This window comes from Diadema antillarum, unplaced genomic scaffold, assembly GCF_040938485.1.
Source record: "Diadema antillarum isolate AM-2024a unplaced genomic scaffold, OU_Dant_1.0 seq00000672_RagTag, whole genome shotgun sequence".
NCBI classification, from domain to species: Eukaryota; Metazoa; Echinodermata; class Echinoidea; order Diadematoida; family Diadematidae; genus Diadema; species Diadema antillarum.
This window is the reverse complement of record NW_027271579.1, coordinates 547,590-561,566: the sequence shown is the minus strand read 5'-3', so window position 1 is coordinate 561,566 and position 13,977 is coordinate 547,590. Positions and strand designations below refer to the sequence as shown.

The 13,977-nt window shown below is 40.4% G+C and overlaps 1 protein-coding gene across 1 annotated transcript; it reads right to left on the bottom strand.

Annotated features, from left to right (window-relative positions):
• Positions 1 to 923: 923 nt before the first annotated feature.
• Positions 924 to 13,421, bottom strand: LOC139736888 (nuclear envelope phosphatase-regulatory subunit 1-like). The gene is given in 7 exon segments (XM_071647547.1): positions 924 to 1,675; positions 2,169 to 2,223; positions 3,466 to 3,575; positions 10,071 to 10,146; positions 11,843 to 11,880; positions 11,882 to 11,922; positions 13,295 to 13,421. Coding segments are annotated over 7 exon segments (486 nt in total). The 5' UTR covers positions 13,335 to 13,421; the 3' UTR covers positions 924 to 1,549.
• Between the last annotated feature and the right edge of the window lie 556 nt (positions 13,422 to 13,977).

Sequence of the window (13,977 nt, the reverse complement as noted above, 5' to 3'; positions counted from 1 at the left end):
CTTTTGCAAATGTGAGACTTGGGTAACCATGAGGCACAGATGTGTGGCAGGGAAAGGGGAATTATTGTATATGTTTGTTTTTGATAACAGCTGGAACGACAACCAAAATTTTGACTTGCAGCATCGTCATTGGAGGCACTGGAATAAACTAGAGATTTGTGTGAAAACTGCCTCATTGCAAATACAGTGTACTCCCGTTATAACAAACATGGTTATAAAGAAATTGCGGTTATAACGAAGTAAAAATTCAGACCACAATATCATTTGCTCTATTTTTGTTTTCATTCTTTATTTGTTCGATTCTAACGAAATTTCGATATAACGAAAGAAAACTGCCAGTCCCGAGGGCTTCATTATAACGGGAGTCCACTGTACAGAACCATAGATGCTTCTTTGTTCTACATACTTTGCCACATATTCTTACAGTGGGTGCCCCTAAATCCTTGCATTAAGGTTGGTTCCTGTAATATGCCTGCACACACTAGATCTTCATGACTCATTTATACCTGCCAACTCCGAAGCTCATCAAATAAGAACACTTTGGGGGGTAACAGTTGACAAATAATTTTATTGTCGATTTCCCACACTTGCCTATGCACGATTGTTCATGAAAATAGGAGAACATCTGATAAAATCGAAATAATAAAATTCATCTCTCCTGTTAAAAAGATGAGTATTTATCTGGAATGGATACAGTAGCAGGTATACTCATTTGCAAGATAAAGTTTTTGCTGCTACGTATTCACATATACACTTTACATCTTTATTCACAGATCATACACTGCGCATTGTCTCTGATGTCAAAAGTAATCTGGTAATGGTATGCAAATTGTTAGGTGGGTTTTTCAGGAGGATAAAAAAGGTAAAGGAACTGGAGTCATTTGCATTAGGGTCATTCCTTCTAACTTCCATCAGAGCTGTATCAACATTTCACTTTCACTTTCTACCCTGTACTCATAATGTCATCACATGGTGCAGCTAAATGGTTTCAAAACACAAAGATGACAATATCTACATAAACCCACCTTTCCTCTCATTCACTATAAACCTTACACTGAGCCATCCAATATCATATCCACACCACCTATAGATAGTTTGAATGTGATCATTAGATTGATGGAATATATTTGTCATCAGCATGCATTATTTTTTTATAATGTATACTGTGTGAGCCATTAACCAATATTCCAGGTCCTGTCAGCAACTTTTACAACACATTTGGAATCAGCAAGATGTCTCAAAGACAGCACAAATAGAATTGCATGATTGTATTTATCATTACCAGTGAACCACAGTTTTTAAGACATCAGGAATGTCCCTCATGTACTTGATACTGCTGACTCTTCCATGACTCTACAGTCCTGTGGAAAGAGGCCACTTCCAGACAACTTTCTCTCAGGATGCAAGCTTTGAGCAGAGCAGCATCTACCAAACAGCACAGAATTCTGCACTCAGTCGCAAACATATTCTGCCAGCCCCTATGGCATCACCGCAGGGGGGCCTGACATTGAGATGGGGATGGGGAGGTCACTAGGGCAAGGTGCAGGGGTCACTGATTGTGCTGGTGAGCTGTATGATCGGCCACCCTCGAGTCCAAGTCGTTGGGCCATCGTAGCAGAGGCACCCTGTTCTGCGTCGGTCCACTCCGAGGTGGCTTCAGTATAAGCTTGCCCGTCTGGAAGGCAAGATGAAACAAGTGATTTTACGGGGTGATTTGCCATGTTCAAGCATTTGAAAAATTGCTGAACAATTAACAGTATACTGCACAGGTGAGTGGATAGTACAGTTAAATGGTTCATCAAATGGTTCGAAATCTAATACCAGTGCATGAAGTCTGAATGGGCATTTCTTCATCTCATCAACAAAAATCCAATGTTTAAATGATCTATTGAAAATAACTAGCAATAATCAGTACACAAATAAGTCAGTGACCCTTCTAACTTTGTTTAGAAACCTTATATATACTTAAAAGAGTGTAATGATGACATTTTATTTTCATTACTTATCTGATTATCAGTATTTTATTGAGCACACAGTATGAAATATTCTACCAACACACCTTTACAATTCATTATGTGGATTGCTAACTTGTCTCAGTAGAGGTTAAGTTCACCTTGCACAGGGTCAGTCTAGGACAGACCGACAATACAATGATGGAGTGTACTTACATCATCACAGGACATATTAAAATTGTCTAGAACATTCCTGCACCTTGCTGTTATTCTGAGATGAAAAAAAGAAAAGAAAAGAAAAAGTATTGACTGTCAAGGAAATGCAATGCACTGTGTGTGGAGGTGATACCATTGTCACAATGGGTTAGTACCCCTAGTGAAACCACAGGTTCAAGGGCAAAATTACCAGTATGCCATTCTGTGTTCACAGTTGCCCGTAGTAACTGAAGTAAAACCAAATGGTAGAGATTTCATCTACTTGGACATACAATGAAAGAAAGTTATGGAGGTTTAAAGTATAGTTCTTGTCAAATACTGACATCAGTTACAATGAAACATGCAAATTAGATTAAGACAGTATGTCGAGGATATGAAGGATACAAGCGCATGTATAAATGATACTTTGACTGCACTTCAAAAAAAGGAAATTTTCTGAAGGTCTGAGTACAGGTCAACGGCAGACTTATTAGGCATTGATAGAGTCACCTCAACTTGCCTGTTATATGCTTGAGTTTGGAGAAACTCTTTACCATCTTCTGTTTGTTCTGTCTCTGTCATTCAAATATAATTTAATATGAAGCAGAATTTCCATTTAGCTTGCTTACAGTATTCTATATTTGAGTTTGGAAAAACACCTTAACATTCCTGCTTGATTTGTCGCTGTCATCCCAGACTGATTTGATTTGAATATGAAGTGGAATTACACTTTCGTATCTATTACATAGGAACAAAGCAAGGCAGAGACGAGGGTGGTCTTTGCATAGTTATGTGTCTCACATGCAAGATTCTTTTAACTATCACTGGAATGGTAGTAATGCTCTTTTAAAGCTATCAATCAGACAGTCCCGGGACTGCATATTCCAGGGTGACATTCTTTCTTCAAGACATCTTGTTTCGGAAGACAACAATCATTCCTCACCTTGATACCCTGTGTATATTATGACTATATTTGCTATGTATTGGCTTGCATAATGGCAATTATACAATACATGTACTGTATTTCTTGAGCTACATGAGTTGGAGACTTTTTGTTCCGTTTCTTGTTTGGATTTTTGATTTGGGGGGGGGGGGGGGCGGGGGGTAGCTGTCTTCTTTTTTAACGTGTACCAATGCTTTTATTGACAAATTGAATAAAGAATTACATGCAGTATGTTGCCTTGAATGGTTTACAAGACATACATTCATTGAATATCCTTTGACTGAAATGGTACCAGCAGTTGTTGAGACAAAAAAAAAGAGGACAGAAAGTGAAATGTAACAAATTAGATTTTAAAACGCACAGGTAAAAGGATACACTGCTGGTGAAAAAACTCTTTTGTGAATACCACCCATACAGAGGAGAATCAGAGCTGAACAACTGGTGGCAAAAAAAGGATGGTTCCATAGTGACTGAAGAAACGAGACCTGTGAAATAGGGCAAAACATAGATATTCATCAATATGTGTATGAGCTGTATGAAACAAAAAATATATATTTCTTGTGAATAGACCTCTAAAGGCATATTTTTAAGCAAAAACTGAATTTGCAATAACTGCACAATAACAATTGTCATTTCAAATCTTATGTTTTTGGACATCAGTAGAACCAAGGAGGTACATACCTCCCTGGCAGAGCACATTTCAAATGTGGGTGGCTTTAGTTCTACCCTTTTTCTTTCACTCTCTCTCCCTCTCTATCCTAGCTGTAAGAGAAACGATGCCTGTGATTGCATAGGGCAAATTGTTCAGGGAATTTAAAAATAATGATCATATTGGTGATACGAAAAGGTACATACAAGGCTAAAAAGGGACATTCATTCACATATTCTGGAGAAAGTTCATTTGGTTGCAAGTCTGTTTATCCTATTGAACACTGTTCAATGACACTACCACAGTCGTACTTCCGGCCATTACCACTGGTTAAATTCACAAAATATTAAAGGCAGCCGATCGCCATCCCTAATGGTACGTAAACTCCGAACGACCGAAGTTTGTCCATGCAATTGCGCAATGCTACCACTGAGACAAGTGTGTGTGTGTGCGTGTGTGTGTACGCATCATACACAAACATTGTCACCGCGAGCTGCGGTGATTGGAAGAGAGAGGCCAGAAGACGCTGCGGCGTGTGTGTGTGTGTGTGTGTGTGTGTGTGTGTGTGCGTGTGTGTACACGTACGCATCATACACAAATATTGTCACCGCGAGCTGCAGTGATTGGAGGAGAGAGGCCAGAAGACGCGTGGCTCTTTCGGCCTCTCTTCATGTGCATGCGCACTGAGAGTGTGCGTCCATTCGGAAGCTCTCGTGGCTCGCTGGGACAGCCATTTTGGGTTAGGAGATAAGCACAGGGAGCTCTCTTGTAGCCTACCGTATTTTCTTGGTTCTAGGAACACTACCCCCTGGAAAACCACCCTCCGGATAACTACCACCCGGATAATTACCCCCCAGGACAATTCCCCCCTAGGGCAACTACCCCCCGGACAACTACCCTCCAAGGGCAATTACCCTCCAGGGTAATTACCCCCTAGGACAACTACCCCCCGGACAACTACCCTCCTAGGGCAATCACCCCCTTGGGCAATTCCCCCTTAGGAAAACAACCCCCTGGATAACTACCCCTCGGATAACTACCCCTGGATAACTACCCCCTCGGATAACTACCCCCTGGATAACTACCCCCCGGAAAACTACCCCCAGGGTAACTACCCCCCGGAGAACTACCCCCTGGATAACTACCCCCCGGAGAACTACCCCCTGGGTAACTACCCCCAGGATAACTACCCCCCGGATAATTACCCCTCGGATAATTACCCCCCGGATAATTACCCCCAGGATAATCACCCCCCCCCCCCCCGATAACTACCCCCCCCCCCTCCAGATAATTACCACCAGGATAATTATCCCCAGGTTAATTACCCCCTCCTCCGAAAACTAGACCCCAGATAACTGCCACCCGATAACTACCCTCTCTGATGACTTCCCATGGATGATTACCCCGGATAAATAGGCCTACAACTCCCCCTTCCCTATAACTAACAAGAGGAAATTACCCCCAGGACAGTGCACCACGCCAATTACCCCCTGGGTAACTACTCCCGGGTCATGATTGCCCCCACCCCCACCACCAATCTTACTTTTAATAAAAAGAATATCATACTACAGGAAACGAAGTTCTTGTATTATTTGCCAGGAATCACGGAGATGCCATACTGATACATCATCTTATGAAAACAACATCTTAAGGATTTATGATTCGTATCGTTTGCATTTAGGACGATTTATGTACAAGCTTAATTTCTCCCTCTGTATTTTGACTCTATGTTTATAAAAAACGAAGCTGTCCCTTCATATCCTACCCGGTAATCCAGTAAATGTCAATGCCTTTAACCAAAACTATTTTCGCTAAATCTGTATTTTCTTTTACTGTTCCGAAATTTTGGATTTCTCTTGATAGTATAGTATAAAAAAAAGTTTTAAGTTTGAATGCCTTTACCATTGAACTAAAGACATTTTGAAGAAATGTTACACTTCAGAATGAGTTAAACTTTTTGCAATATTTTCTTAACCACAATCGTCTATCGTTTACCACAACTCCATGTTACACTTCTTTATTTTGAGGAGCTTATATCTCATGCCTCACGTGCCCTGGTTTTGACCCATCATCTTCTCTTCCCTCTCGCTTTTCTCTGTCCACCGTGAAGGAAGTCTATTCCTGTCATTCATAACTCACCTTTCCTCTTTCTCTCATTACAAGGGATTTATCTCGTATGTGTTCATGTGCAGTGCACTCCCATTAAAACGAAATGCTCAGGACCGGCAGTTTTTTTTTTTTTTCGTTTTAGCGAAATTTCGTTATAACCGAACAAATGTAATATGCAATGTATAACGAAAAGAAGGAAACCACGCATAAAAATTTATGTTTGTTGAATCCTCATCATACGCTGGAAAGCTATGTGAAATGGGAGATTACCTTTTAATTTCATTTAAATATTACATTTTAAAAGAGCATAAAGTTGTTTGTGTGTTTGTGTTGTCACACATGTGTAGAAAATGACGGTGTACGATTCGGTTACAGTTCGCTATTCCAAAGGTTCTTTTCTTACTAAAGTACGTTACTCCGAAGGCTCCTTATTCCGAAGTTTCGCCATCCCCGGGATTCCGATGGTTTGTTTATGTGAAGGTTCGCATTTCCGCAGAATCATTATTCCGAGAGTTCATAATTTAGATCAAAATAATATATCGTTCATTTTCCGAAGGTTAGTTGATCTGAAAATGAAATGAGGTTCGTCATTCTGAAGGTTTATAATAAAAAAAAAAAGAGAGAAAGGTTGTTCCGAAGGCTTTTTCATCCGAAAATGAAATAAGGTTCGTTATTCCGAAGAAATTTTGTTAATGAAAAAAAAAATGAGAAAGGCTTGTTATTTCGAAGATTTATTTATCTTAAGACGATTATAAGAATTGCCATTCTTAAGTTTTGTTCTGTATACTCTCCTTTTTCCACCATGGATTAACGATACTTTTTGTAATGTTCCGATGAACGAACGTTTTGAATTCCTGTCATTTTCGGACTAACGAACCGTATAAGAATAAGAATAAGGACTATATTTTATTATCGGATTAACGAACCTTTGGAATAACGCCAAAATATGCTTAATAACAAACCCTCTTTCATTTCCGAACTGACGGACATTCAGTTGTATCAGAATCTGTGTGTTTTGTATTAAAGGACTTCGGAACAATGAAACAAACCTTATCTGAATTCAGATTATTGTATTACAATAACGCAAGTTCCCCTCGGAAACTGTGCGTGATACACGGGAGTGAACATTCAATGATGTGTTCGCTCATGCAGACTGAGATGCTTTAAAAATGCTTGTTCCGCTATGCATTTTCGAATGCGATCCGCATTTCGTTATAACGGAGCACATTTCTTTTGTTTTTCTTTGTCAGTGGCGCTCAGAAAAGACTTCGTGATAACAAAAATTTTGTTATAACCGTCTTCGTTATAAGCGCATTTTGTACCATAGACTTTAATGGCGATAATTTTGGGACCAGAAGTTTTGCTTCGTTATGACGAAATTTCGTTATAACCGTGTTCGTTGTAACGGGAGTGCACTGTATCTTTATTTGTGTACTTCGTCTCTGTCTTAATGTGCTTTCTTTGTATTGTTTCATCAATTTTGTAACTATTTTACTGTTATACCGTTAACGCTCATTTCAGAATTGCCCTACTGCATTATTGGGCATTATCAACTAGTATATCAAGGATGTGGAAAGAGATTGTCACCTCCTTGGTATGATCACCGCAGAGCATTACCTCCCTTGACAATTACTCCATATTAAAATTAGGCTCCAAACAATCACCCCTCTTACAATAACTCTCCCCCAGAAAAGTATGTCTCTCATTGTTATTTTCGAACAACGTTTGCTATTTGAATTGAAAAAAAAAAAAATATCATCTGGTTTTGGTCGAGACCTAACTTCAGGTTTTAAACATCTTTTGGGTGAAATAATTAGAAACCCCTTACGAAATATTAAAGAGCATGTTATTCCAAGAAGGATTCAAGTTTTCGTGAAAAAAAAAATACTCTTGAAATGGCCGGGATAAAACAGAGCAGCCCTATAATGTAAAAAGGATTCTGTCAACTACAACTCTCTATAGATCTATTCAAAAAGAGGTTGCAGGACAAAAGACTTTGTTAACAACTAGGGGTGTTTTGTAAAAAAAAAAAGAAATACCGTTAAACTCGTAATATTTTACTCTTTCTAATGAGACTAACTTATATTTGAACTGGATTTCCTCTAAAAGTGTCGAGAACATTTAATTTGAAAACTAGCACAATTCTACTTGTATGTAAAACAAGCTGTAATTTTACTCTTATGACAGATTAGGGCACCATTTGATAAAAGTTGCCAGTTATGACATCTTGTTAGTCTCTAATAATTTCAATAAAACCATGGGTTCTGCTCGAGTCACTGACTTGTTACCATGGACCTGCTTTGATCGACCTCCAACGATTGGTAATTGTGTGGAACTGACAGCTTGTCAGGACTGATAACTTTCATAAAACCGTGCCCGGATCCTATCAGAAATTATGGCTTTATATCGAAGGGTCCCTCTCTAATGTTAAGGGAATATGAATTGCAGTGAAATCAACTCTCCTTTTCTTATGTTTGTCGTCTAATGTGTTATAACGGTAGAAAATGACAAGCCAAAAGAGTAAATGTGACCGTGCACCTCAAAACGAACAGAAAGTCGCACACACTGATTTTGCGTGAGGACTGAAAATAAGTGAAATGGGTCAACCTAGCCGAACTTGACTTTTTCATATTTTCTGAAAGAGCGGGTCTTCTTTTACATTATGCTAAAATTTGGTATTATAAAATGGGCAGGAAAGTGTGTTTTCTTAGCAGTTTATCTCAAACATTTTTGGTAGAATAATGTGATTAGGCGTGTCTTTAGAATCCCTTTTTCATTTCTGAAAAACCTTGTCCACACTCTTCACTTTCAACTCTAATAACTTTTGAAAGGATAGTGCTACTGCTTTGAAAATTGGCATTAATTATGGACAGAATGTGTTAATGAGGCATGCTTAATTTCAGTTTAATCTGATAATCCCTTCATTGTTGTAAATCTGGTGGTTTACTTCCTGTTTTTTGTCCCATTCATCGCACAGCCAGCACGGTTTGGTAAAGATTAAGCGCTTGAATAGACACTGTACTTCAGAGCCTCTTTTCTCAGTTCCCACTTTTCCTGAGTTTGTGCTTTCTTTTCAATATTTAGATAGGTTAGGAGAGTCCATTTGATTTGAGTTATACATCATTTTAAAGCTTAAGGTCTGCTCTTTTAGAATATGGTCTTAACTATAAAAATTCATATCTGGCGACTTTTTGTTTGTTTTGAGGTGCAGGGTCACAAATGATGACAGTGTAAGAGAAAGGTGCATCTTCTGATATGGTGTTATGAACTTATGGAAAAATTACAACGGGTGGTAACTTTCGGGGGGCGGGGAGGGAGGGTTGTCCAGTAGGTAAGTATCAGGAGGGGCGGTTCGAGGTATGGTTATGGGGGGGGGGGGGGTAGTAATCCGGGTGGTAGTTATCCTGGGAGTAGTTATCCGGGGGGTAGTACCCAGGGGGTAGTCTCCGGGGGGTAGTTATCCTGGGGGTAGTTATCCTGGGGGTAGTTATCCGGGGGGTAGTTATCCGGGGGGTAGTTATCCGGGTGGTAGTTATCCTGGGGTAGTTATCCGGGGGGTAGTTACCCAGGGGGTAGTTCTCCGGGGGGTAGTTATCCAGGGGGTAGTTATCCGGGTGGTAGTTATCTGGGGGGTAGTTATCCGGAGGGTAGTCATCCAGGGGGTAGTTACCCAGGGGGTAGTTATCCAGGGGGTAGATGTCCTAGGGGTAATTGCCCTTGGGGTAGTTGCCCTAGGAGGGTAGGTGACCGGGTGGTAGTTGTCCTAGGGGGTAATGGCCCTGGAGGGTGAATACCCTAGGAGGGTAATTGTCCGGGGGGTAGTTGCCCTAAGGGGGAATAGACCTGGGGGGTAATTATCCGGGTGGAAGTTATCCAGAGGGTAGTTGCCCAGGGGGTAAGTGCCCGGATACGATTTTCGCTGACCCATTGAGCCAGCGCTATTCTCATTCGGGGGTCACTACATTTGATACAGAATGGGGGAGGCAGCGTGTTGCGTTCGTCTCCGTGCCGCACAAACCACTCGCCACGACTGAGTGTCTTTAATCTGATAACCACTGAATTACAAATACTGTTATTTGCCACTTCTTACAAAAAAAAACAAAACAAAACAAAACAAAAACCATATATATATACACTACAGTATGTCTTACAGCAGAATAGGGACAATATTCCAGTAACACTGAGGAACATTCCTAGAAATGTTCAAGGACACTCCCCTCACCTTTGAGGTCTCTTCATCCAGGAGCCAGTAGCATGCGCCATAGATAGTACAGATTGCCACCAGAAAAAGAACAACTAGGGAGACAAAAACATTTTTTTTTTAAAGAATACATGACAGTAAATCTGTATCATTTGGCAAGTTCATTATCATGTACAATTTAGTCTATTCAAAATCAAACAAATACTTATATGGGAGACATCTCCTTTGTACATCACATTTATTCTCATTTAGTAAACTAAGCTGCCATTCATCATGATTGCAAGTTTCATGGCAACCTAGACTTAATGTCAAGAATGTGGAGAAATTAAGCAGAACTCATTCTCTCAGTGGCAAAGTTATCATTACACACACAAACACACACACACACACACACACACACAATATACATTGTCCCTTTGTAAATTCACATCACTCGAGAAAAAAAAAACCTTTAAAAATGTACCTTCCGAATAATGAAATAGCGTGACCTTCCCAGTAACATGGCAGTTAAGATTCAGGGGCCTGGTTAGTTCCAGTACACATGTACAAGGTCTTTAATCCTAAGACTTGATTATTATACCATGGACGTACCACATGCATGGACTACAGAGACTCCAACTCCATCTCCCGCCGAAAACCCAATTTTGCAAAATCTCCCGTTCTCTCCGCTTGAGATCTAATTTTTCCCGCCCTGGCTCTGTGTCTCCCGTTGGAAAGGATTTCTTACTTATTGCTATTGTATGTTGAAAAAAATAAGCCTTAAATAGCACCAGAGAGCATCTAGAACCCTAGGAAACTTCGCGCTTTCGCACTCACGTCAACTTGGAGTCTCCGTTTGCTAGGGGTTTCAGGCGGGAGAATCTCAGATCAGAAGGTGCTTTGGGTTGGAGTCTCTGGGACTATGAACGGAGATCTTTCTTTGATCCCATCATCACTACCGCCCACCTGATAATGTGCATCTTAATGAGTACATTCAGACGTGTGGACAATGACGATTGTGTAATAGTGCATCGTCACTGATAAAAGAACTGTTTCCCTCATGTCGGTCCTATTTGGCCGAGGTGCCTTTTCAAACTCAACTGCCTTTGAATAAAACACCAATGATGGGGAGCAGCAAACCTCAAACAAGGACAAGCTTTGCATCACAAAATTGGTAAATAGAAGCGGACACTTGTGGCCACGCATGTAACGTCCCTGAATTTACAAAGGGACAATGTACATTGTGTGTGTGTGTGTGTGTGTGTGTGTGTGTGTGTGTGTGCGATGAATGTCCATATGTGTGGTAGGTCCATGATTATACTAACTGTTTATGTGCACATGCCCTTTACAATTATTTCACGTACATTGCAATTTGCCAAACTATTAACTGTCACATTGTAACACAGATAATAAACAAACACCAGAAACATCCATAATTAGATTTGATTTCACAAACTCTGAAAGGAACACTCAGTAAAAGGTATTTAGATGATTGACATATTCTTTGTATGCCATTTCATAAGTACTGCAAGTCAGTTTCAAGACATTCATGCTAATGAAGAAATGCTAGCTGATGTGTTTAAATGACAACAATGAGCACTTGTATGGCACCATATTTCTGTTTCACATAAAGAACAAAAGTGCAGACTCCTCCTAATGGGTAAAGGGAAAAAGTAGCTAAGGATTTTCACTATTCAGTGACATGATTTGTTTCATGGTGTAAGGTTTTTTTGTTTATTTTTTGTTTTGTTTTGTTCCTTTGTTTGTTTGTTTTTTAATGTCTATGTCAATTTTGCAGAGTTTGTGCTTACTCTGTCCATTTCCATGCATATGGGCGCACATATGCCACCACTTTCCATCAGTCTCTGCTCGAAAGCTTTCAGGTCTGCAAAATCTAGCAAGCCAAGCAATGGACACAAAATGTCAGTTAATACAGTAAAATGCAAAAGTTACATTTCACGCTTTGTACTTCTGTTGACATATACATGTTTTCCCCCCCTTCATTTTTATTCTTTTTTTGATGTTTGGTGGAGTTTGTGGACTTCCCCCTGGTTTTATGCACATTATGTCATGCCAAACATCTCTAAGATAAACTTAACCTTCAAGTATGTTACAAAGTAAAAGTACATGTAGATTGGTTCTATTCTTACAACAAAATTTGTGTATTAACTTTATTGTGCCCAGAGCTGACAAAATCAAAAGAAGTAAAAATAAGACCAGGGCTTTCAGGGGAGGATGTAGGTAGGATTCTACTTCTGGGAAGCCTTTGCCAACAGCTGCTAAACTAGGATGGCTGGTATGTTGTGTGATGTGATTGTATGCAATCGTGTTGGGAACAGAAAAGTGATCTAGTTCTTGTGAAAAAAAAAAAAAAAAATCATCTTCATCATCATCATCATCAGTATATGCAACTAGTAATTGCATGCACAAACAAAAGAAAAAATGTGCAAGTAAAATCAAGGACAAGGGCATCATTATTCATATTATTGATGCAATTTTATGTATATTTTACATGCACCAATAGGCCCATCCCTGTTTTAATGTACATTACTTAACATAGTTCAATCTAACCAGTTGGTACCCTAGGGCTAGCCGCTAGGGTTTTAAAGAAGGATTATGGCTATGGACGGCCAGTAAAACAGGGGATTACCTAACTGCGACCAGCCCGAAGCTTTCACAGTATACATAACTGTGTACAACTTCAACTTCAAGGAGTGCACTGGGGTGAGGGATTTTACCCAACTGATCATTGCATCTTCCTAGACCTAGTACCAAGGCTAGCTAGGTGGGCTCTATTACACACAGCCCAGTCGCTGTAAAAAGTGGCTGTGCCTGCTGTGTGTGCGAAGCTCAGCGTCTGATCGGGCTAGGTAGTACGTACGTGGTGCCCGGTGGGCTCTATCTTCTCGCCCGAACAATTACTGTGTAGCTGTGGTTGCCCTTCTGTAACCGTTAATCATTAGACGACTTTAATAACGCATCGCAATTTCCCCATTCATTTTGTTAGGCCTGCTCAATCGTAGCCCAGTTTAGTTATGTAGCAGAGGAGTATGAATACAAACGCTGTCAAAATACATTCACCAGCACATTATCCAACACGTGGGACTATTCATTTAAAGCTCTCGCACTCTCTCGCACGACGTAATACACTACACTGGTATCTCTCTGCATACCCATTTCAATGTTAGTGACAGAATAACTACGGATGGCTTAGAGAAGTATAGCGTGAATTACTAGTAGCAAATTTCCCTTGTGATCCAACTAACCTTCTGTCTGCACCTGCTCGACGGACATGTTGGAATTCATCGGATAAGCTTAACCCGAAAAGATAACTTTTTCTTGCTGTTCCACAGGATGTAATGAGGGTATTCACGTTTTCCGGGCCGTGTACAGTACAGGGGTATACGTAGCTGAACAGGTTTGCAGTCACGTGCATAAGATGCAGTGTCTAGAGCACAGAACTCATACTCCGCGTGGTCCGGTCTAGAGTACAAGTTAGGGCCGGGGGCGGGGGGGGGGGGGGGGGGGGGGGGGTACGGTTTGTTCCATTCAAAGTCAAGAAGTTCTCACTCCACGACTACCGCGAGCATTCCTGCTGCCATATAAACGTAGCCAGAGCTTGGCATTTGGGTGATTAGTCTTTTCACCTATACTCTCTAAAGTTAGCTAAAATGATCCATGCTGTGACCAAGCTCGCTCTCTAGAGCATGTCTTGGATCTCTGCTTCAGTAGTTGTTCAAAGTCAAAGTGCTGTGCTTGTTCTGTGTAGTACACCTAGCAGTGTTATCTTTTTACTCATATCAATATCATATCATATCAATATTCACATACTACTAAGTGAGATTTTCCCTTCATTTTTCTCCTTATTGTTGTTGGGTCTCTTTTTGCTCTCTCTCGCCCTCTCTCTCTCTCTCTCTCTCTCTCTCTCTCCCTCCCTCTCTGATCGCGG